At 49.6% G+C, this 23,346-nt stretch overlaps 2 protein-coding genes across 2 annotated transcripts in view; one reads left to right on the top strand and one right to left on the bottom strand.

Moving 5' to 3' along the window:
- sugp1 (SURP and G patch domain containing 1) overlaps positions 1 to 23,061 on the bottom strand; it is a 120,800-nt gene extending 97,739 nt beyond the window's left edge. Inside the window, exon 1 of the mRNA XM_055658420.1 lies at positions 23,058 to 23,061. The gene's annotated coding sequence lies outside the window, so the exon portion shown is untranslated. The remainder of the gene's footprint in view (positions 1 to 23,057) is intronic.
- Positions 9,846 to 23,346, top strand: part of LOC129710928 (F-BAR domain only protein 2-like) — a 68,822-nt gene continuing 55,321 nt past the window's right edge. The window contains exon 1 of the mRNA XM_055658235.1: positions 9,846 to 9,938. Coding sequence (XP_055514210.1) covers positions 9,912 to 9,938 — 27 coding nt within the window. The 5' untranslated portion in view covers positions 9,846 to 9,911. The remainder of the gene's footprint in view (positions 9,939 to 23,346) is intronic.

Below are 23,346 nucleotides of genomic sequence, written 5' to 3'. Positions count from 1 at the left end.
AGAACAAGGGGTCACAGTTTAAGGATAAGGGGGAAATCTTTTAGGACCGAGATGAGAAAAACATTTTTTACACAGTGAGTGGTGAATCTGTGGAATTCTCTGCCACAGAATGTAGTTGAGGCCACAGTTCATTGGCTATATTTAAGAGGGAGTTAGATGTGGCCCTTGTGGCCAAAGGGATCAGGGGGTATGGAGAGAAGGCAGGTACAGGATACTGAGTTGGACGATCAGCCATGATCATATTGAATGGCGGTGCAGGCTCGAAGGGCCGAATGGCCTACTCCTGCACCTATTTTCTATGTAATTTGGTTGGGACCTGCACTACATTGAGTTGCTGCAAGTTGTGCAACAATACTGCACCCTGCTGGTGACCTGGATAACGTCAGGCAGCTGTGCTCGGGCTGTCACTGGGAGACAGCTTCACCCCTGGCCAGATGTGCCAGTGGGAATGTGGGAGATGGCATTTTAAACCTGTCGCTTTTTTTCTCTCACTTTAACCTTTTCGTTTCCATGGTGGAGACTCGTGAGTGGTGAAGTCTGCTGCACGATTTAATCGGGCTGTCTGCAAAACAAGGCATTTTCACTGTACATGTGAATATAGAGTATCTTGGAATCAACGAACTTCAAGTTCCTGGGCCTGCACATCTCTGAGGATCTGTCCTCCTGGACCCAATACATTGATGCACTCATTAAGAAAAACCATCAGTCAAAGACAATAGACAATAGGTGCAGGAGTAGGCCATTCGGCCCTTCGATCCATTCATAGAAACAAAGAAAATAGGTGCAGGAGTAGGCCATTCGGCCCTTCGAGCCAGCACCATCATTCACTGTGATCATGGCTGATCATCCACAATCAGTACCCCGTTCCTGCCTTCTCCTCATATCCCTTGACTCCGCTATTTTTAGGAGCCCTGTCTAACTCTCTTGTAAACATCCAAAGAATTGGCCTCCACTGCCATCTGAGGCAGAGAATTCCACAGATTCACAACTCTCCGGGTGAAAAAGTTTTTCCTCATCTGCGTTCTAAATGGCTTACCCCTTATTCTTAAACTGTGTGGCCCCTGGTTCTGGATTCTGCCAACATCGGGAACATGTTTCCTGCCTCTAGCGTGTCCAAGTCCATAATAATCTTATATGTTTCAATGAGATCACCTCTCACCCTTCTAAACTCCAGTGTATACAAGCCCAGTCGCTCCATTCTTTCAACATATGACAGTCCCGCCATCTCGTGAGCCTACGCTGCACTCCCTCAATAGCAAGAATGTTTTCATAAAGAAAGCCCATCAAGGCCATTACTTCCTTCGAAGATTGAGGAGGTGTCGATGAACACCTGAGCTTCTACAGGTAGAGCACACATTGACAGGTTGCATCACGGCCTGGTTTGGCAACTCGAACGGGGTGGACTTGCCCGGTCCATCGCGGGTATCGAACCCCCCACCATCGAAGGGATCCACAGGAGTGGCTGCCTCTAAAAGGCAGCCAGCATCACCAGAGACCCCACACCACCCCGGCCACACACTCATTTCCACTCCTGCCATCGGGAAGAAGGTACAGGAGCCTGAAAACTGTAACATCCAGGTTCAGGAACAGCTTCTTCCCAACAGTCACAGGCTCTTGAACACCACAAACACCAACTAAACTACAAAGTACAAACTAACGTGGTTGCACTAGGGACTTCAGGCTTTTGTTTCAAGTTCAAGTTCAAGTGAGTTTATTGTCATGTGTCCCTGATAGGACAATGAAATTCTTGCTTTGCTTCAGCACAACAGAACATAGTAGCCATTGACTACAAAACAGATCAGTGTGTCCATATACCATTATGTTTTGCACTAATATTGTTTTAATTTATTGAACCTTGTTTTGTTTACTGTGTTATCTATTGGGTACTGTACTCACTCACCTGTTGTGCTGCTGCCAGTCAGAATTTCAACGTTCCGTTTGCGGTACATATGACAATTAAACACCCTTATTGACACATATTTTCATTTGACACATTTATATTTTCTTAATGATTTGACTGATTGCCTTCTTTTTCGCCTCTCTGGAACACAACCTGTTGCTGAAGCCATCGTCTCTAGATTCACCAATGGCAGCACCGCTCCAAGCCCGTTCTCCATCGTGTCGGGGTATGTGGGAACATCAAACTCCGGAATTCGCCCCCCCCCCCCCCCCCCCCGCAGACTTGTCGAGGCTTGACCACCGGAGGTATTTCAAGAGGTTAATCCATTTTTGAAAGATGCAGGAATTAATGAATATCGTGAATGGGCGGAGTAGGTGGTGTGATGCTGAGGGCAGATTTGTGCCGAGTTTGCACGTTTGTTCCTTGACCGTGTGGATTTTCTCCGGGATCTCCGGTTTCTTCCCACAGTCCAAAGACGTGCAGCATTGTAGGTTGATGGGCTTCTGTAAATTGTCCCAAGTGTTTAGGATAGAGCCAGTGTACGGGGTGATTACTGGTTGGCGTGGCTTCCACGCGGTATCTCTGAACATTGAATGGAGTGGGGGGGGGGGCTTTGAGGGACTGCGTGGCCTCCTCCAACGTTTGTCTGATCCCTACAAAAATATCTAATTCTGCTGTGAATGAACTAATACTTTAATCGTTCATTCACAGTAGTCGCAGTGAAACTCGTTGCTTGCAAATACCCAAGGTATGCAAATAGTCACCACATAAAGGGCGCAAACAAAGTTATACAAAGTATCCGCGCCAGGTCCCCAATTTGTTCCCCTCCCCCCCCCCCCTCCTCCATAACCCACCTCACGGTGGCCCCCCCCATGCCGGGTCCTCTTTTGCTCCTTCGCCCGGCAACAGTGTCCACGCTCCCACGTGGTCTGTCAGTCGGCGCCATCATCGGCCACCGTCATCCATGATCGCGGCTGGGTCCTCATGGACTCCTCCGCAGTGCCGACACAGGCCCCAGCCGCAGGCTCCGTTGACCCAGGAGCCGTGCGCGGGCTCCATCGACCCAGGGGCCGGGCGCGGACACCGTTGACTCCCTTCACTCCGACCTGGCCTTCTCCGCAGGCTGCTGGGACGAGTAGATACAAGGAACTGCAGATGGTGGATTCCAAAAAAAAAGACACAATGACAAATGCAGCATCTGTGGGGAACAGGGACAGGCAACGTTTCGGGTCAGGAATGAACCAGGTCGGTTAAGTTGGAAAGGGCGCAGAGAAGATTTACCTGGATGTTGCCAGGGCTCGAGGGTCTGAGCTAAAGGGAGAGGTTGGGCTGGCTGGGACTCTATTCCTTGGAGCACAAGAGGATTATAGATCATCATCAACATCGTTGAAAACATCAACGGGTCTTACGATGCTACGTATGATAGTGATCGCAACTTCTACTGAAGTGTGGATGGCCATTGGCTCGCTAGTATCAGTATCAGTATCAGTATATCTTTATTGTCATTTTCCTGAGTACTCACATACCCAGAGGAAACAAAAAAACGTTGCTCAACCAGTGTCCATTCAGTGTGCAGTACAAATAACAACAAATAAATAGAAATAAAAATACATATATCATGAACAAATTAAACACTCTACTCTCTACTAAACATCGACAGGCGTTCCGATCGGCAGTGGTTCTGCTGCAGTGTGTCCAGGTTGGTGGTTGGTGCGCGATACTTTGGCAGGGGGCTAAGTCCGTTTATCAGTCTTATAGCCTGCGGGAAGAAGCTGAGGAGCATCCTGCTGGTTTTGCAGCTAATGCTCCTGTACCTCTTCCCAGATGGCAGGATGGAGAATATGTGATGCGATGGGTGGTAGGGGTCTTTGATGATGGAGATGGCTCTGCTGATACATCTCTTCCTGTATATGTCCAGCAGGAAAGGGAGTGGAGCACCAATAATCCTGCTGGCGGTCTTCACAATCACTAGGAGCTCATCCGCCCTTATAGAGGTGTAACAAATCATGAGAGGAATATATCGGGTAGTCTTTTACCCAGATTAGGGGAATCAGAAACAAGAGGACATAGATTTAATAGGAACCTGAGGAGTAACTTTTCTACACAAAGGATGGTAGGTGTATGGAACGAGCTGCAGGAGGAGGTAGTCAAGGCACGTACCATCACAACATTTAAAACACATTTGGACAGGTACATGGACATGACAGGTTTAGAAGGACATGAGCCACTTGCAGGCAGGTGGGACTAGTGTCGATGGGGCACGTTGGTCAGCGTGAACAGGTTGGGCCGAAGGGCCTGTTTTGATGCCATGTGACTCTATGGAGTGGGTTGGGTTAGAATGATACGGGCCAAACGCAGGCAGGTGGGACGTGTAGATGGGGGCGTGTTAGTCTGTGAGGGACAAGTTGGCCGAAGGGCCAGTTTCTACCCTGTGTGACTATGACTCTTCTTCAGTGTGACCCAACTAAGTTACGATAGCATTTTGTCTCTCTCTCTCTGCTGCCTACGTTCTAACTAGATCCCATCTACCCTGCTCCTTAATAGTATGTCCTTATTTTAAAATGTTAAAAAATTAAAAATTCCCTGTGAGACCTTTATCTTCCCACATCCCTGGGGCCCATCCAAGCTGTTCATTCTTCCAGCAGCCTGGGATTCTCTCCCTTGGAATTCCCTTCATAAGTTCATAGTTGTATAGGGCTCTGGTGAGGCCACATCTGGAGTATTGCGTCCAGTTTTGGTCTCCTAATGTGAGGAAGGACATCCTTGTGATTGAGGCAGTGCAGCGTAGGTTCACGAGATTGATCCCTGGGATGGCGGGACTGTCATATGTGGAAAGATTGGAAATACTAGGCTTGTATTCACTGGAGTTTAGAAGGATGAGGGAGGATCTTATAGAAACATATAAAATTATAAAAGAACTGGACAAGCTAGATGCAGGAAAAATGTTCCCAATGTTGGGCGAGTCCAGAACCAGGGGCCACAGTCTTAGAATAAATGGGAGGGCATTTAAGACTGAGGTGAGAAAAAACATTTTCACGCAGAGAGTTGTGAATTTATGGAATTCCCTGCCACAGAGGGCAGTGGAGGCCAAGTCACTGGATGGATTAAAGAGAGAGTTAGATAGAGCTCTAGGGGCTAGAGGTGTCAAGGGATATGGGGAAAAGGCAGGCACGGGTTATTGATTGGGGACGATCAGCCATGATCATAATGAATGGCGGTGCTGGCTCGAAGGGCCGAATGGCCTTCTCCTGCACCTATTTTCTGTTTCTATAGGGATAGGAGCAGAATTAGGCCATTCAGCCCATCACGTCCACTCTACCATTCAATCATGGCTGTGCGATGCTCTCTCAGGGGCACAAGGGCAGCTCGAGGCACAGCACTGGAGTTGCTGCCTTACATCGCCGGAGACCCGGGTTCAATCCTGACGTCGGATGCTATCTGTACAAAAATTTGTACGTTCTCCCTGTAAGATTGTTAAGGGCTTGGACATGCTAGAGGCAGGAAACATGTTCCCGATGTTGGGGGAGTCCAGAACCAGGGGCCACACACAGTTTAAGAATAAGGGGTAAGCCATTTAGAATGGAGATGAGGAAACACTTTTTCTCACAAAGAGTGGTGAGTCTGTGGAATTCTCTGCCTCAGAGGGCGGTGGAGGCCGGTTCTCTGGATGCTTTCAAGAGAGAGCTAGATAGGGCTCTTAAAAATAGCGGAGTCAGAGGATATGGGGAGAAGGCAGGAACGGGGTACTGATTGGGGATGATCAGCCATGATCACATTGAATGGTGGTGCTGGCTCGAAGGGCCGAATGGCCTGCACCTGCACCTATTGTCTATTGTCTATTGACAATGTGGGTTTCCTCTGGGTGCTCCGTAAATGGTTTGCGTAAAATGGAATACTTAGTAACTTTGTCAGTGCCCTTTCTGTGGCCCCTCATTGCATACCTTGGCTGTGTTAAACAAAGAATATTAACGTGACTTGTCACATGTTACAATTGGAATGGATCAGTCATTCAAGTGCTAGTGTACGGGGTGATCGCTGGTCGGCGCGGACTCGGTGGGCCGAAGGGCCTGTTTCCGCGCTGTATCTCTAAAGTCCAAACCCTACTCTTATGAGTGAGCTTTTGGTTAATGGGTCTAATGCTATTTTTTTAATGTGGATCAGCATCAAATGTTGCTTGTTCAAGCTCCAGCAAAGATCCTGGAATATTGTTACGTTTTAAGAAGTGTATCTAAAATTAGATGATTGTGCGTTTGATTAAGGAGATACCGTGAGTCACATCAAACACTCTGCTCCCCGAAGTCTCAATATCTCTGCTGTCTCAGTATCTACTCACGATTCCTGCACACAGGGGCATAAATATCTCTGAGCAGAAGTTGCTAGAATGCATAATTAATCATGCGGCATGTAATGCCTGCATCAACAAAATCCTGCCTGTCTTTCTGTTCCGTGTGGAAATGGATTGGGGTGTTTACAGCGCAGAAACAGGCCATTCAGCCCCTCCGCTTGCACTGTGCTGGCGTTTATACTCACTCCATCACCGCACCCTTCACACATTCAACCGAGCGGAGGTGTTGGGCAAAGCGATCGCCAAGCCTACGCTTGGTCTCACCGATGTAGAGCAGCTGACACCTAGAGCAGCGGATGCAATAGTTAGGTTCATCTGGTTCTTGATTCACCTACTCTGGGCAAGATCTCTGTGTGGCTACCCGATCTATTCCTCTCATGACCTTGTACAGCTCCTACAGGGAGGAGGTCCAGCACTTAGCAACATGGTGCGCTGACAACAACCTGGCCCTTAACTCCAAGAAGACCAAGGAGCTCATTGTAGACTTCAGGAAGTCCAGAGGCGGCACGCACACCCCCATCCACATTAACGGGACGGAGGTGGAACGTGTTTCTAGCTTCAGGTTCCTGGGAGTCAACATCTCCGATGACCTCTCTTGGACCCACAATACCTCTACTCTGATCAAGAAGGCTCACCAGCGTCTCTTCTTCCTGAGGAGACTGAAGAAGGTCCATCTGTCTCCTCAGATCCTGGTGAACTTCTACCGCTGCACCATCGAGAGCATCCTTACCAACTGCATCACAGTATGGTATGGCAACTGCTCTGTCTCCGACCGGAAGGCATTGCAGAGGGTGGTGAAAATTGCCCAACGCATCACCGGTTCCACGCTCCCCTCCATTGAGTCTGTCCAAAGCAAGCGCTGTCTGCGGAGGGCGCTCAGCATCGCCAAGGACTGCTCTCACCCCAACCATGGACTGTTTACCCTCCTACCATCCGGGAGGCGCTACAGGTATCTCCGTTGCCGAACCAGCAGGTCGAGGAACAGCTTCTTTCCGGCGGCTGTCACTCTACTCAACAACGTACCTCGGTGACTGCCAATCACCACCCCCCCCCCCGGACACTTTTTTTTTTTTTTATTCAAATCGTTTGCTATGTCGCTCTTCTAGGGAGATGCCAAATGCATTTCGTTGTCTCTGTACTGTACACTGACAATGACAATTAAAATTGAATCTGAATCTGAATCTGAATGATCACCCCTCATCCTCCTGGGCTCCAGCCTTTTGTGGCCAGACCCTGATGTTGGTAGTTTGTACAGGTCAGGCAGTGGTAGAGTTGCTGCCTTACGGCGCCGGAGACGGGGGGTTCGATCCTGACTACGGGTGCCGTCTGTACAGAGTTTGTACCTTCTCCCCGCGACCCGCGCTGGTTTTCTCCGAGATCTTGGGTTTCCTCCCACGCTCCAAAGACGTACAGGTTTGTAGGTTAATTGGCTTGGTGTAAATGTAAATTGTCCCTAGTGTGTGTAGGTTAAGTGTTAATGTGCGGGGATCGCTGGTCAGCACGGACTCGGTGGGCCGAAGGGCCTGTTTCCGTGCTGTATCTCTAAACTAAACTAAAGGTCAAGATCAAGTGTTCAAGAAGGAACTGCAGATGCTGGAAAATCGAAGGTACACAAAAATGCTGGAGAAACTCAGCGGGTGCAGCAGCATCTATGGAGCGAAGGAAATGGGAATTTCCTTCGCTCCATTGATGCTGCTGCACCCGCTGAGTATCTCCAGCATTTTTGTGTACCTTTAAAGGTCAAGATCAACATGGTGTGGTGGGCTGGATAATGGACCCAGTGGCCTCCAGCACATAGACATCTGTTTATAAGTCAACCCATCGATGTAATATCTCTATCTTTGCAAATAGAGACCACACAGGGCAGCGAGGCAGAGTTACTGCCCTACAGCGCCAGGGATCCGTGTTCGATCGTGACTACGGGCGCGGTCTGTACGGAGAAAACCCACATGGTGATGGGGAAAACTAGCGAACTCCATCCACAAAACACCCGTAGTCAGGATCGAACCCGGGTCTCCGGCGCTGCAAGGGCAGTAACTCTGTAGCACATCACCACCATGCTACGCGCCCAAGATATCCTCTGTCTTCACAATTCGCATCTCTTTCAACCTTTCTCTGTATCCACCTATCACTCAGCAGTCTTTGTCTCAGCCCTCCCCTCATCCAGCTTTCTCTCTCCCCTCCCCACCTCTCCCTCCAACGACAACCAGTTAAGAATGGTCCCAACCTGAAATATCGCCTATCCATGTCCTCCAGATATGCTGCCTGGCCCTCCAAGTTACTCCAGCACTTTTGTGCCTTTTTTTCGTTGTAAACCTGCATCTGCAATTCCCTGTGCCTCCAATGTTGAAATCGCCTCTTTATCCGGAGTGAGCAGAAATGTTGATGAAATTGCACAGGGTCACTCGGTTATAGCCAAAGGATTGTCCAAACTCCATAAATATAGATGGGAGGGCTGGTCACCAACGCAATATTCCACCTCCCCACCAATTCCAATATTGCTCGCCAGTGGGGGGGGGGGGGGAGTTGTCTGTTGCACTAGTATGGGTGTTGCGGGCCAAAGGTACTGGTTTCCAGAGGGCTAGTATAGACATTGTGGGCCGAATGGATACTTGGGCTGGCATGCAACTGCTGCAACGATTTTAAAAGCGAAACCAAGGCAAACAATTGGGCTGCAGCCACCTGACACCCAAAATTCATTTTGTTGACACAAACTTGTTAAAAAGGCGAGGCAAACAATTGGGCTGCAGCCACTTTACAGCCGCATCGAGGGGACTCACCGTTGAGTAGACATGCGTTCAGTGTTATTCGCAGCTCAGAGAGCCGAGACCCTCTCGCTTCCTGGGTCTGGCAGAGACTGAGTGAGGGACAACACTTCCAGGTTTTATAGTCCCTCCTCCCTGCCACCAGCAGGGGCAGCAGAGAGAATGTCGATTTTTTAAAAAACATTAATATCTCTCTGATTTTCTATCAATGGGAAAAATCCTCCAGTCCCGGAAGGCGGAGGGGAGCTCTGAGCGAGGTGGCTCTCGTAAATCGCAGCACAGTGGGCCAAAAGCGGTCAAGATCAGACTTTTAATAATATAGATATATATATTAAATATAGACACAAAATGCTGGAGTAACTCAGCGGGACGGGCAGCATCTGTGGAGAGAAGGGAATGGGCGACGTTGCGGGCCGGGACACCCTTAAAGCGAGAGACTAGTCTAAAGAAGGGTCTCGACCAGAAACGTCACCCATTCCTTCTCTCTACAGACGCTGCCTGTCCCGCTGAGTTACTCCAGCATATTGTGTCTACCTTCGATTTAAACCGGCATCTGCAGTTCTTTCCTGCACATGAAACGAGAGAGGCAGGTTTCCGAGACGTGGAAACCGTTTTGAAAGCCAACCAGCATCTACTAATGTGCAGAGCCGACCAATACACACTAGATATTTGCCGGCCGTTCTTAAACGAGGCCAATTGAAATATAGAGAGAGGGTTACTTTCAAGGGGGGTGGGTGGGTTCTGTGGCCCGAATGACGGCCTCTGTGTCCAATGGAGACTGGGGTTTGGTGTGGGGAGCTTGATGGACGAGTGTGGAGTCCAATGAAGGCACAGGAGGTGTAGCGAGCGCTGTGTCAGTTTCTTGCAGTGTATCAGTTTTGTTGCGGCTCCCGGGGTCGACATGCAACACTTTGGGGGCAACTTTTGGGTGAGTAATGGGGTTAATGCATGGGGAGGGGGTTAGGAGGGGGAGGGGGATAGGTGAAGGGGTGAAGCCGGCTCAGCAGAGGGGGGTACTAGCCCCCCCCCCCCCCGAGTTGTAGCCACAGCAGAGAGAGGAGAAGAGAGGACCGTGCAGAAAGAGGGGCGGCTGTGAGTGTGTGTGTGTCGCCCCGCGGTTTCCACATGGAAACCCTCTCTGTAGGGGGACACTCCTGGCTGGCTCCATTATCGCCCCTCTCTCTGCCCGTCCGGCCTGGGCGACAGCTAGCGAGCGGCACCCAACAAATGCCCGACTGTTCCATGCAACAACAAAAAATGCAAATTAAATGCATCAGAATTTCTTGCAGCCGAGCGTGTGTGAGTCTCCCTCTCTCCGCGCGCGCGTGTGTGTGTGTGTGCCTCTACATGTCGCTGCCTCTCTCTGCCCCTGTCACCCTGTCTTTAAAGGTGTGTGTGTCTCTTTAACTCTTTGTACACTCGTCTTTCTGTCACCCCCTTTGTGCAGTCGTGTCTCTTTCCCACCTCTGTGCCTTTGACTCTGTGTGTGTGTGTGTGTGTGTGTATATGTCCCTGTGTGTATACGTGCGTGTGTATGTGTGTATATATATATGTGTGTATATGTATGTGATGCGTGTGTGTGTATATGTACGCATGTGCGTGTGTACATGTGTGTGGGTACATGTGTTGTATGTATGTGTGTGTGTGTATATGCGTGTGTGTGTGTGTGTGTGTGTATGTGTTTGTGTGTATATGTGTGTGTATATGCATGTGTGTATATGCGTATGTGTGTGTGTGTGTGTGTGTGTGTATATGCGTGTGTGTGTGTGTGTGTGCGTGCGCGTGTGCGTGTGTGCGTGTGTCCATATATCTCTACCTGTATGAATCTCCTAATATCGGGTAATTGGAATTTTTGTGCACTTTATGCAATAAATATTGTGGTGAAATAATGACTTCGTTTTTGCTAAATCTAACGATGAAATATTGGGTTATGTGCACCTCATCTTTTGTCTATTTATTTGGAGACGGGGGGGCTGGGTGGGAGAGGTACAAATTGCCAAAGAAGGGTCCCGACCCAAAACATGTCCTATTCCTTTCCTGCAGAGATGCTGCCCGGCCCACTGAGTTACTCCAGCATATTTGCATCTATCTTCCTCGGAAACAGATCCCATCGGCCTGTTATTTCTGACAAATTATTTCCGTTTCGGTGATGTCTTTCATAATCAAACCACCCCCCCCTTTTCCCCCCCTTTCCCCCCCTCTTTTTCCCCCCTTTTCCCCCTCCTCCTCCTCCCCCCCCCTCTTTCCACCCCCCCCCCCCCCCCCCCCCATCTCCCCCCTCCTCCTCCACCCCCCCCCTTCTCCCCCCCCCCCAGTGCTTTGCGCAGTCTGGTGACATTGTAGGATATTAGCAAGACTTCACAACAATAATCACATCGTGGGCACGTCCAGTTAGATTGGGACTGATCCGCACCATGTCTCTGTCTGCTCGCCATGTTCCTTGAGGACTCTTCCACCCAGAGGATGGTGGCCACAGGGAACGAGCTGCCAGAGGGAAGAGGCAGGAGCGGAGATGGGTACAGATAGAAAATAAATAAATCCCTTGGACGGGTGCAGGGAAGGGAGGTTGGTTTGCAATATTATGGTCTGGGCTGTGTCCACGATTCTCTGCAATTTCTTCAAGATTCAAGAGTGTCCCAGATCAATGAAATTCTTGCTTTTCTTGCTGTCCTGGCTGGAGCTGTTCCCGAACCCTGCTCCGAGAATGGTTTGGAGGGAGATGGGCCTGATGGGACTAGCTAGGGTTAGATGACTTGGCCGGCATGGGCGTGCTGGGCCGAAGGGCCTGCTTCTGTGGATGATAGACGCAAAAAATGCTGGAGTAACTCAGGGGGTCAGGCAGCCATCTCTGGAGAAAAGGGGAATAGGTGACATTTCGGGTCGGGACCCTTGTTCAGACTATTTCTGTTTCTGCTCTGGCCTGCGTCTGTGTTGTGTAACTCTGCGATGGCGTCAAGGATTCTATGTGTTTGGTGAATAGCAATTGGCAGAGACAGCACCCTCTCCTCACACCAGTGGCCGTTGTGCGTCAGTAACAGATAGAGTTACCTTGTGTCAAACACACTGCATGGGACAATAGTGGCATACAGCAAGAGTCTTGTGTGATTTTGCATTCAACAGTATCTGATTATGTTGCTATTGCTTTGTATTCCCCTGAGTTGGGAAGATTAAGGGATGATCTAATTTTGTGGATGTTTGCAGGGTGATTGAGATTTGATACAATTCGTCTCGGTTGGCAATAACCAACCTGATCTCCCGGTGGCTCAGCACTTCAACTCCCCCTCCCATTCCCAATCCGACTTTTCTGTCCTGGGCCTCCTGCACGGCCAGAGTTAGCCTCACTGTAAACTGGAGCAGCACCTCATATTTCGCTTGGGTAGTTTTACACCCCAGCGGTATGAACATTGACTTCTCCAATTTCAGGTAGTCCCTGCTTTCTCCTCCCCTTCCCAGCTCTTCCTCAGCCCACTGTCTCCGCCTCTTCCTTCCTTCTTCCCCACCACCCCCACATCAGTGAAGAAGGGTCTCGACCCGAAACGTCACCTATTCCTTCGCTCCATAGATGCTGCCTCACCCGCTGAGTTTCTCCAGCATTTTTGTCCACCTGAGATTTGATACAGAATCTGTTTCTGTTGACTGGGGAATGATGAAGAGGAAAGGGCAACGTTGAACTGTGGCCAAGATGTTTGAGGTGATGTAAGGAAGCACGTCCTTGCACAGAGCATTGGAATGGAGGAACCCCTCCCTAAAGTAGCTGCTGAAGCTGTTTTTAGTTTAATTTTGAGATACAGCGTGGAAACAGGCCCTTCGGCCCACCGGGTCCGCGCCGACCTGCGATCCCCGCACATTAACACTATCCTACACACACTAGGGACAGTTGTTACATTTACACCAAGCCAATTAACCTACAAACCTGAACGTCTTTGGAGTGTGGGAGGAAACCGAAGATCTCGGAGAAAACCCACGCTGGTCACGGGGAGAACGTGCAAACTCTGTAAAGACAGCGCCCGTAGTCGGGATCGAACCCAGTTCTCTGGCGCTGCATTTTCTGTGAGGCAGCAACTCTACCGCTGCACGTGCCACCGTGAACGCCCATGTTTACTTCCATTCATTTGTCCTGAGTGCCGTCTAGATCTCCCATTCCCCTTTCCCCTGACTCTCAGTCTGAAGAAGGGTCTTGGCACAAAACGTCACCTAGTCCTTCTCGCCAGAGACACTGCCTGACCCACTGAGTTACTCCAGCCTTTTGTGTCTGGTTTCAATTCAAAGCTGCATCTGCAGTTTCACCCTACACATTAGGTATCCAGTCAGCGGGAAGACTATACATAATCACAATCATTTATTTCAAGGGGGCTCGTATACAAAAACAGGGATGTAATGCTGGGGATCTAGAAGGCGTTGGTCAGGCCGCATGTGGAATATTTTGTGAGCAGTTTTGGGCACCATATCTGAGGAAGGCTCTGTAGAGGGTCCAGAGGAGGTTTACAAGAATGATCCCAGGAATGAGTGGGTTAACCTATGATGAGCGTTTGATGGCACTGGGCCTGCACTCACTGGAGTTTAGAAGAATGAGCGGGGAACATCATTGAAACGTACAGAACAGTGAAAGGCTTGGACAGAGTGGATGTGGAGAGGATGTTTCCACTAGTTGGAGAGTCTCGGACTAGAGGTGTCAGCCTCGGAATGAAAGGACGTTCTTTTAGGAAGGAGATGAGAAGAAATCTCTTTAATCAGAGGGTGGTGAATCTGTGGAATTCTTTGCCACAGAAGGCTTTGGAGGCCAAGTCAGTGGATATTTTTAAGGCAGAGACAGATAGTACTGGTATCAGAGATTCTGGAGAGAAGTCAGGAGAATGGGGTTAAGAGGAAGAGATAGATCAGCCATGATTGAATGGCGGAGTAGACTTGATGGGCTGAATGGCCTAATTCTACTCCTATCTCTTATGACCTTATGACATAATCAAAGCACCCACAGTGTACAGATACAGGATAATGGGAATAACGTTTGGTGCAAGGTAAAGCCCGATTTAAAGATAGTCCGAGGGTCTCCAATGATGTAGATGTTAGCTCAGGTGTTCTCTAGTTGGTGATGGGATTATTCATCTGTTGCCTGATAACAGCAGGAGCGAAATTGTCCCTGAATCTGGATGTGTGGGTTTCATAACCATAATCACTTTATTAGCTAAGTATGTTTTGCAACATACGAGGAATTTCATTTTCCATACAGTCATCATACCAATAAAAAGCAACAGAACACACAAAACACATGTTAACATGAACATCCACCACAGTGACTCCTCCACATTCCTCAATGTGATGGAAGGCGAAAAAAAACCGTCAATCTCTTCCCTTCTTTGTCCTCCAGCGATCGGGAGCCTCGAGCCTTCCGTTGACGGGACGATCTTGACTCTCAGAGCTGGCGGCATTTGGGCCCTCCGCGTCGGGCTGATCAAGCTCCACCATCGGGGGGAAGAATCTCACCCTTCTGTATATCTTGCCTGATGGGGCAGAGGGGAGAGGAGGGAGTGGCCAGGGTGCGACTCGTCCTTGGTTATGCTGCTGGCCTTGCCGAGGCAGCGTGAGGTGTAGATGGGGGCAATGGAAGGGAGGTTGGTTTGCGGTGATGGTCCGGGCTGCTGCGTCCGCAGCTCTCGTCAATTCCTTGCGGTCTGGGTTGGAGCTGTTCCCAAACCGAGCTGCGATGCGATGCCTCTCTCTACGGCGCATCTGTAGAAGTTGGTGAGAGGTGAAGGGGACATGCCGAACTTCCTGTGCTTCCAAAGCCTTGCTGTTGGTTTCTTGGTCATTGTTTCGGTGGGGAGGGGGGGGATGGTGGGGGGGGCTTGATGTTTTTGTTAGATGAAGCTTTCTGTATGTGTCACAGAAACACAGTGAGGCATTGAAATTAAGATCAAAGTGAAAGGTAGCGCTGTGGAATGTCCTTCTGTAGACTCGGGTATAGGGTTCACTGTTTGCAAAGTGAACCACGGGAGCATCTTTAAAAAGTACCATAGCTGACAGCTGGCCTGGAAGATGCTGTGGTGTAAAGGATTCCTCTTTAACACAGTTTCAGAGGTTCCCTGCCAGAGCGCTGTCACCTCTTGTGCCCTACGCAGAACGCAAAGTGCTGGAGTAACTCATCAGATCAGGCAGCATTTCTGGATAGGTGACGTTTCGGGTCGAAAGGTCGCCTATGAGTCTGAAGAAAGGTCTTGATCCAAAACGTAGCCCTTCTGTATCCTCCAAAGATGCTGCCTGACGTTAGACATTAAGTAAGTTTATTGGCCAAGTATTCACATACAAGGAATTTGCCTTGGTGCTCGGCCCACAAGTAACAACATGACATACAGTGACAATTACCAATGACTCAGAAAACACTAAACATTAATAATAATAATAATAAGACATTAATGATAAAACACCATTGATCAAGCATGTGAACCAACACAATACTAGATCACAGGGAGGCTACAGATTTTTGGCTGTTGAGGGGTGATCTGCTGATGTATGAGGGGAGGAGGGGGGGGAGGGGTGCAGAACACGAAGGGTCCCAGCCCAGTGATGCTGTCTGACCCGCTGAGTTTGTGTCTATCCCTGGTTTAAACCAACATCTGCAGTTCCTTCCTCCCCATCCCACACAAAGCTACAGGTAGCGGGGGTCTCTGATTGAAACTCCCGACCGGCTGTGAGAGACGACTCCAGGGATGTTGGCCTGGGCTACGAAGTGAATCTGGGATCAAGTCCGGGTAGACACAAAAATGCTGGAGTAACTCAGCGGGACAGGCAGCATCTCTGGAGAGGAGGAACGGGTGACGTTTCGGGGTCGAGACCTTTCCTCAGACTGAGAGTCAGGGGAGAAGGAGACTAGAGATATGGAAGGGTGATGTGTGAAAAGGACAGATCAAAGCAGAGGATGCTCAAGGAGAACGTAGGACAGTTCATTGCTGGCTGTGGGGGGAGGTGGCAAGGAGGCGTACACAACTAGAAACATTAAGGGAAAGAGGAGGAGATGAGTTGTAACTGAATAGGCTAACGGAGCTCCGGGAGACGGAACAGTCTCCTCCCTTCCCCGTCTTTTGCGACCTTTAATGCACCAAATAAAATGGAATGAACCCGGCAGCCTGAATAATTCAGTGTTCTCCTAACTCTATGCATAAACCAAACGTGCATGTAATTAATAGAATGGAAATGGAACTCCTAGAAGTAACGAGCGCGGCGCTGGCGTGTTGAATGATTACAGGCAACGCTCCCTCTGCACCTGCCCTCATTTCCTTCAATATTCCTGCATCCATTCTGCTGGGCCCCGTTCCCCAGAGACTGCACATAATCACGGCCAGTGTGTGGGGAGGATGTGCCGGCCCAAACACAGGGCTGGCTGCCAGACACTTCCTGCATGTCTCCACCTCTTGTCCCATTTGCTTTTCCATCTTTTCTGGTTTTCTCCACAAAAGAGAAAGGTTCTCCCCGCCTCTCCAAACTCCTCTCACAAAATCGTGTGTGTGAGCGCGTGTCTGTGTGTGCGTCTCTGTCTGTCTATCTATCTGTCTGTCTCTGTCTGTGTCTATCTGTGTTTCTCTGTTTGTTTCAATCTATCTGTCTGTGTCTGTGTCTGTGTCTCTGTGGCCGTGTCTGTGTCTATCTGTGTGTCTGTGTCTATCTGTTTGTCTGTGTCTATCTCTATGTCTGTGTCTGTGTGTGTCTGTGTCTATCTTTGTGTCTGTGTCTGTGTCTGTGTCTATCTGTGTGTCTGTGTCTGTGTGTGTCTGTGTCTATCTGTGTGTCTGTCTGTAACTCTCTCAAGATATGATCAGCCATGATCACATTGAATGGCGGTGCTGGCTCGAAGGGCCGAATGGCCTGCTCCTGCACCTATTGTCTATTGATACTACCCTGTGTTACTACAAAGATCAAGAAGACGCAAGCATTTTTGTAGTGTCTATCATTTTAGTTTGATTTTTGTAGGGTCCTCCTTACCTGTCAAAGACCTGTCTTTCTGAACAGTTCACCTTGTAGCATTGGGAGGGCTGGCAGGCAGGCAGGTCCCTGAGCAGAAATACATACCTCCCACCACCTCTGCAATACAGATATGCTCTTCCAGCCTCGTCGATGGGTTTCCACAGGAACACTTGCCCCATCGTCTTATTCCGAAGCAGCGGCAATCTTATATTCCTTTCAAAGTTGGAACATCTTGGATGCTCCTCGAGTGATACAGCGTGGAAACGGGTCCTTCGGCCCAACTTGCCCACACCGGCCAACATGCCCCATCCACACTAGTCCCACCCGCCTGCGTTTGGCCCATATCCCTCCAGCTCTGTCCTATCCACGTACAGTCTAAATGTTTCTCTCAACTGATGCGACAGTGCGTCTTGTTTGAGAAGGAGCTGCAGATGCTGGAAAAATCGAAGGTGGACAAGAATGCTGGAGAAACTCAGCGGGTGAGGCAGCATCTGTGGAGCACAGGAATAGGTGACGTTCCCGGGTCGAGACCCTTCGTCGAAGGAATAGGTGATGTTTCGGGTCGAGACCCTTCGTCGAAGGAATAGGTGACGTTTCGGGTCGAGACCCTTCGAAGAAGGAATAGGTGATGTTTCGGATCGAGACCCTTCTTCGAAGGGTCTCGACCCGAAACGTCACCTATTCCTTCGCTCCACAGATGCTGCCTCACCCGCTGAGTTTCTCCAGCATTTTTGTCTACCTGCGCTAGTGCATCTTTGCATTTTTGCCATGTTGCGTTTCAATGTTGGAATTTTTCCCAACCCTGGAGAGGTTGGCGGGACAGTATGGTGGGCGCTACACGCTGCGTTTAAACCGTTTTGTTCTCAAAACAAAGCCGTGCACGTTACCGTCGACTGATGATAGCTGACACGTGCGTGCGTGCGTTCACACGTGCCGTCGTGTATTAACGCTTCCTGTTTCCATAAAAAACTTTACATACTAGCACTAGTTATCACTAGCGCTCACTATCCAAAGACGGAGGCACGGCGGCGCAGCGGTAGAGTTGCTGCCTCACAGCGCCAGAGACACCCGGGTTCGATCCTGACCATGGGTGCTGTCCGTGCGGAGTTTGCACGTTCTCCCCGTGACCTGTGTGGGTTTTCTCCGGGTGCTTCCGTTTCCTCCCACACTCCAAGGACGTGCAGGTTTGTAGGTTCATTGGCTTTGGTAAAATTGTAAATCGTCCCCGTTGTGTAGGTTAGTGCTAGTGTACACGGGGTCGCTGGTCGGCACGGACTCGGTGGGCCGAAGGGCCTGTCTCCACGCTGTATCTCCAAACTAAACTAATTATCAACAGGACTGTCAATAGTTCACGGACAAGTTTCAGGGGCCACAGTTTAAGAATAAGGAGTAAGCCATTTAGAACGGAGACGAGGAAACACTTTTTCTCACAGAGAGTGGTGAGCCTGTGGAATTCTCTGCCTCAGAGGGCGGTGGAAGCGGGTTCTCTGAATGCTTTCAAGAGAGAGCTAGATAGGGCTCTTAAAAATAGCGGAGTCAAGGGATATGGGGAGAAGGCAGGAACAGGGGTACTGATCGGGGATGATCAGCCATGATCACATTGAATGGCGGTGCTGGCTCAAAGGGCCGAATGGCCTACTCCTGCAGCTATTGTCTATTGTCTATTGTCTAAGACTGCAATGCCTGTAGTCCCGTGCATGTAATGGCAGAAGTCTTGAACTTAAACATTAGTTCCTTTCCCAACTGCATGGGAGGCCAGAATCATGGCAGTTCCTATCCTATGGCTTATTTACCAGAGCAATCTGCACAATTTAGGCCAGAGAAGGCAGAAAATTGACCATTGATTTCAGTAGAGGAGAACGGCTGTGTGGAACCAAAATAGGGAGAGTCTAAATTAGAATTGTGAAACTGATTTGGTTCTATATAAATGTTATTAGTAACACTAAGTTCTGTACATCCAGCCAGTGCTATTTCTGCTCTGGTACGGTTTGGTGGGTGGGTGCGTGTCGAGGGAGCCTTGCTCTCTGTAGTCATGTGAGTCGATCCATTTCCTGATTAGATAACCCTCCTCTAGATATTATAAACATAAAAAGGAAACCGTGTTCACTTGAACTCTTGAGAGTTGAACCTAATGAGTTACGAGCCGCTGCAATAAAATGTGAAGGAAGTCCATGAGTTCTACATGAGTTCAGAGTCTGAAGAAGGGTCTCACCCCGAAACCTCACCCATTCTCTGGAATTCTCTGCCTCAGAGGGTGGGTTCGCTGGATACTTTCAAGAGAGAGCTAGATGGGGCTCTTAAAGAAAGTCAGGGGATATGGGGAGAGGGCAGGAATGGGGTATTGATTGGGGATAATCAGCCATGATCACATTGAATGGCTCGAAGGGCCGAATGGACTACTCCTGCACCTATTGTCTATTGTCTATTGTCATTCCTTCTCTCCAGAGATGCTGCCCGTCCCGCTGAGTTACTCCAGCTTTTTGTGTCTATCCTCGCATTAAAATGTGAAACGTTTCATTGGGCGAATGTTACGTGGGGCTAATCTATGCAGGCCAGAGTGATTCCGAAAATGGTTACAGTCGCGGAGTGATACGGTGTGGAAACAGGCGTAACCCGCCCACACCGACCAACATGTCCCAGCTACACAAGGCTCACCTGCCTGCGTTTGGCCCATATCCCTCCGAACCTGTCCTCTCCATGTACCTGTCTAACTGTTTAAGTACTGAATGCATAGAAACAGCCTACTGAGTCCCAGGTTTTGATGCCATTTTCAAAGTCCCAGCTGCTGCTGGCCACTTAAAGGACCATTGCAGCCGTAGCCATGATCTATATTGGGGCGGCACGGTGGCGCAGTGGTAGAGTTGCTGCCTTACATATAAGATTTGGAACATATGGTTTGAAACATATAAAATTGTTAAGGGCTTGGACACGCTAGAGGCAGGAAACAGGTTCCCAATGTTGGGGGAGTCCAGAACCAGGGGCCACAGTTTAAGAATAAGGAGTAAGCCAATTAGAATGGAGACGAGGAAACACTTTTTCTCACAAAGAGTGGTGAGTCTGTGGAATTCTCTGCCTCAGAGTGCGGTGGAGGCAGGTTCTCTGGATGCTTTCAAGAAAGAGCTAGATGGGGCTCTTAAAAATAGCAGAGTCAGGGGATATGGGGAGAAGGCAGGAACGGGGTACTGATTGGGGATGATCAGGCATGATCACATTGAATGGCGGTGCAGGCTCGAAGGGCCGAATGACCTACTCCTGCACCTATTGTCTAGTGTCTTACGGGCATCAGGGACCCGGGTTCGATCCTGACCACGGGTGATGTCTGTATGGGGTTTGTATGTTCTCCCTGTGAGCTGCGTGGGTTTGCCTCTGGTGCTCCAGTATCCTCCCACATCCCAAAGACGTGTAGGTTTGTAGGTTAGAAACATAGAAATTAGGTGCAGGTGTAGGCCATTCAGCCCTTCGAGCCTGCACCGCCATTCAATATGATCATGGCTGATCATCCAACTCAGTATCCCGTACCTGCCTTCTCTCCATACCCCCTGATCCCGTTAGCCACAAGGGCCACATCTAACTCCGTCTTAAATATAGCCAATGAAGTGGCCTCAACTACCCTCTGTGGCAGAGAGTTCCAGAGATTCACCACTCTCTGTTAATTGGCTTCTGTAAATTGTCCCTAGCGTGTAGGATAGTTCGAGTGTACGGGCTGATCGCTAGTCGGCGCGGACTCGCTAGGCCGAGGGGCCTGTTTACTCTTTGTATCGCCAAAGTCTAAAGAGCAACTGAGGTTTGTGGTAGTTATTGATGCTGAGTTGGTTTAAGGATTGGCTTAGCAGCTCAGGAAATGGAAGGGGAAGCAGTGACTTACACAGTAATATCACCCGCACGCCTCACCTGTCCACATCCTCCACATCCTGTTTCATGTTACTTTCCTCTTCATCTAAGCCTCTCTCTTGCCTGGCAACAGATAGCTGGTGTAGTTTGTGTGCCCTGGGGCCTGAGCTGAGTAGGATACTGACTAAAATGGCAACACTAATCCCTTTGTATTTCCATCTGAAGATAGACACAAAAAGATGGGGTAACTCAGCGGGACAGGCAGCATCTCTTGAGAGAAGGAACGGATGACGTGTCGGGTCGAGACCCTTCTTCAGATTGGAGGGATATGGGCCAAACGCGGACAGGTAGCGTTAGGATTAGTGCAGATGGGACATGTTGGCCGGTGTGGGCAAGTTCGGGCTGAAGGGCCTGTTTTCATGCTGTATCTCTATGACTCTCAGTCTGAAGATGTGTCTCCACCCGAAATGTCACCTATTCCTTTTCTCTAGAGACGCTGCCTGACTCACTGCGTTATGGGTCTGTCCCATGGACGACTTTTTAGGCGACTACAGGAGACTGTGCGGTCGCTGGTGATTGCCGGGGTCGTGAGTAGTCTTCTCAGTCGCCCAAAGAGTCGTAGCGCCTTTCTGGTGGCCGAAATCTTTTCAACATGTTGAAACATTTTTGGCGACAGTGTCGACCTTGGGCTTGGCGCCAGATGTACGTAGCTTGACGTCGGTGCTGTCGTAGGTTGTGGCCAGGTTAATGTGCTGACATCGGTGAATTTCAATGTTGTATTCATCGGCAGTCACCTAAGTGGGACAGGCCCATTAATCCAACATCATTTTGTGACCATCTTTGGTGTAATCTGCAGTTCTTTCCAACACCTGTATTCCCATCTGTGTCTCTTTAATCTAGTACGATGTTAAAGGCACAGATCCCGTACAAATACACATCAGTGTTGGTGCCTGGAGTGGTGTTTACCTAAGGCCTGTGGGACGAGAAACATAATTAGATCGTCCTTCCTCCAACAAGTATTCCCCTCAAGGAACAAAGCCGTGTGTAAAGCTACACAGGAGGCCACTTGACTCCATTGTACTCGAGTCAGAACTTAAGTCTGCTCCCGTGAATTAGAGCTGTCCCCTGCTCCTTCCCCGCTGGCCTGCAAATCTTTTATTTTCTCTTTCCTCCAGGTGATCTAATTTACGTTTAGTTTGGTTCAGAGATACAGCGCGGAAAACAGGCCCTTCGGCCCAGCGGGTCTGTGCCGACCAGAGACCACCCCGTATACTAACACTATCCCGCACACAATCGGGGGAAATGTACAATTTTTTTACCAAAGCTAATTACCCTATAAACCTTCACGTCTTTGGAGTGTGGGAGGAAACCGGAGCAACCCGGAGAAAACCCACGCGGTCACGGGGAGAACGTACAAACGCCATACGGACTGCGCCCGTGGTCCGGATCAAACCCGGGTCTCTGGCGCTGTGAGGCAGCAACTCTACTGCTGCACCACCGTGCCACCCTACCTGTGACAATAAACTAAACTAAATCTACTTCAAACACTCTGGGCTGAGGTTCGATTAACATCTTCATGCACAGATGGCTTGCAAACAAAAACGAGCTGTTTGTGAGATTGACATCGTATTCCTGTCCATACTCACTTGGCAATTCGGAGTTAAAATGAGGATTTGAAAGTCTGTTTGAGAAATGATTTTTTTTGTTGCGGGTGGGGGTGGGGTGGTGGGGGGGGGGGGGGGGGGGGGGGGGGGGGGGGGGGGGGGGGGGGATGGGGAGGGAGGGAGAGATAACGGGATGGTGTGGGGGTGTTCGGTAGAGACGGCAGCTGAGACGGACCGGGGAATAAAGAGACACTTGTCTTGCACCTGTTCTTCTTGGAACCGTTACAACTCACTTCTTGCATCCAATTTGAGATCGTTGCTTGCTTCAAACTGTCTGACATCATCAAATATTGTACTTCATTGGACAAATCGCCGTGGTAGTTAACTCATTCAGGGACCATACAATGGCGCAACGCACTTGGTGAATCTCCCTCTGCGCATACACAGAGTCATCGGGTCTTAAGGGCCTGTCCCACTTGGGCGTAATTTGCGCGTCATTTACCGGACATTATTTACGTGTCACGACCCGCGTGTCACGACGTGCACGTGACGCGCGCGTGGTGACGTAGGCAGTGACACGCGGTCGCCCCAGGAATTTGGGATTCACAAAATCTTTGCGCGCCACCTGCCCAACTTGCCCCACACCGGCCAACATGCCCCATGTACACTAGTCCCACCTGCCTGTGTTTGGCAATATCCCTCCAAACCTGCCCCTATCCATGTACCTGGCCAAATGTTTCTTTAACATTGTGATACTAACTGCCTCAATTACCTCCTCTGGCAGCTCGTTCCATACACCCACCACCCTTTGTGTGAAAATGTTACCCCTCGGATTCCTATTAAATCTTTCCCCCCTCATCTTAATCCCATATCCTCTGCTTTGCGATTCCTCTATTATGGGCTAGAGACTCTGTGCGTCTATCCGATCTATTCCTCTGGTGAGAT

Source organism: Leucoraja erinacea, chromosome 29, assembly GCF_028641065.1.
Source record: "Leucoraja erinacea ecotype New England chromosome 29, Leri_hhj_1, whole genome shotgun sequence".
Lineage (NCBI taxonomy): Eukaryota > Metazoa > Chordata > Chondrichthyes > Rajiformes > Rajidae > Leucoraja > Leucoraja erinaceus.
The sequence above is the reverse complement of the archived record's forward strand: the minus strand, read 5'-3'. Positions and strand labels throughout refer to the sequence as shown.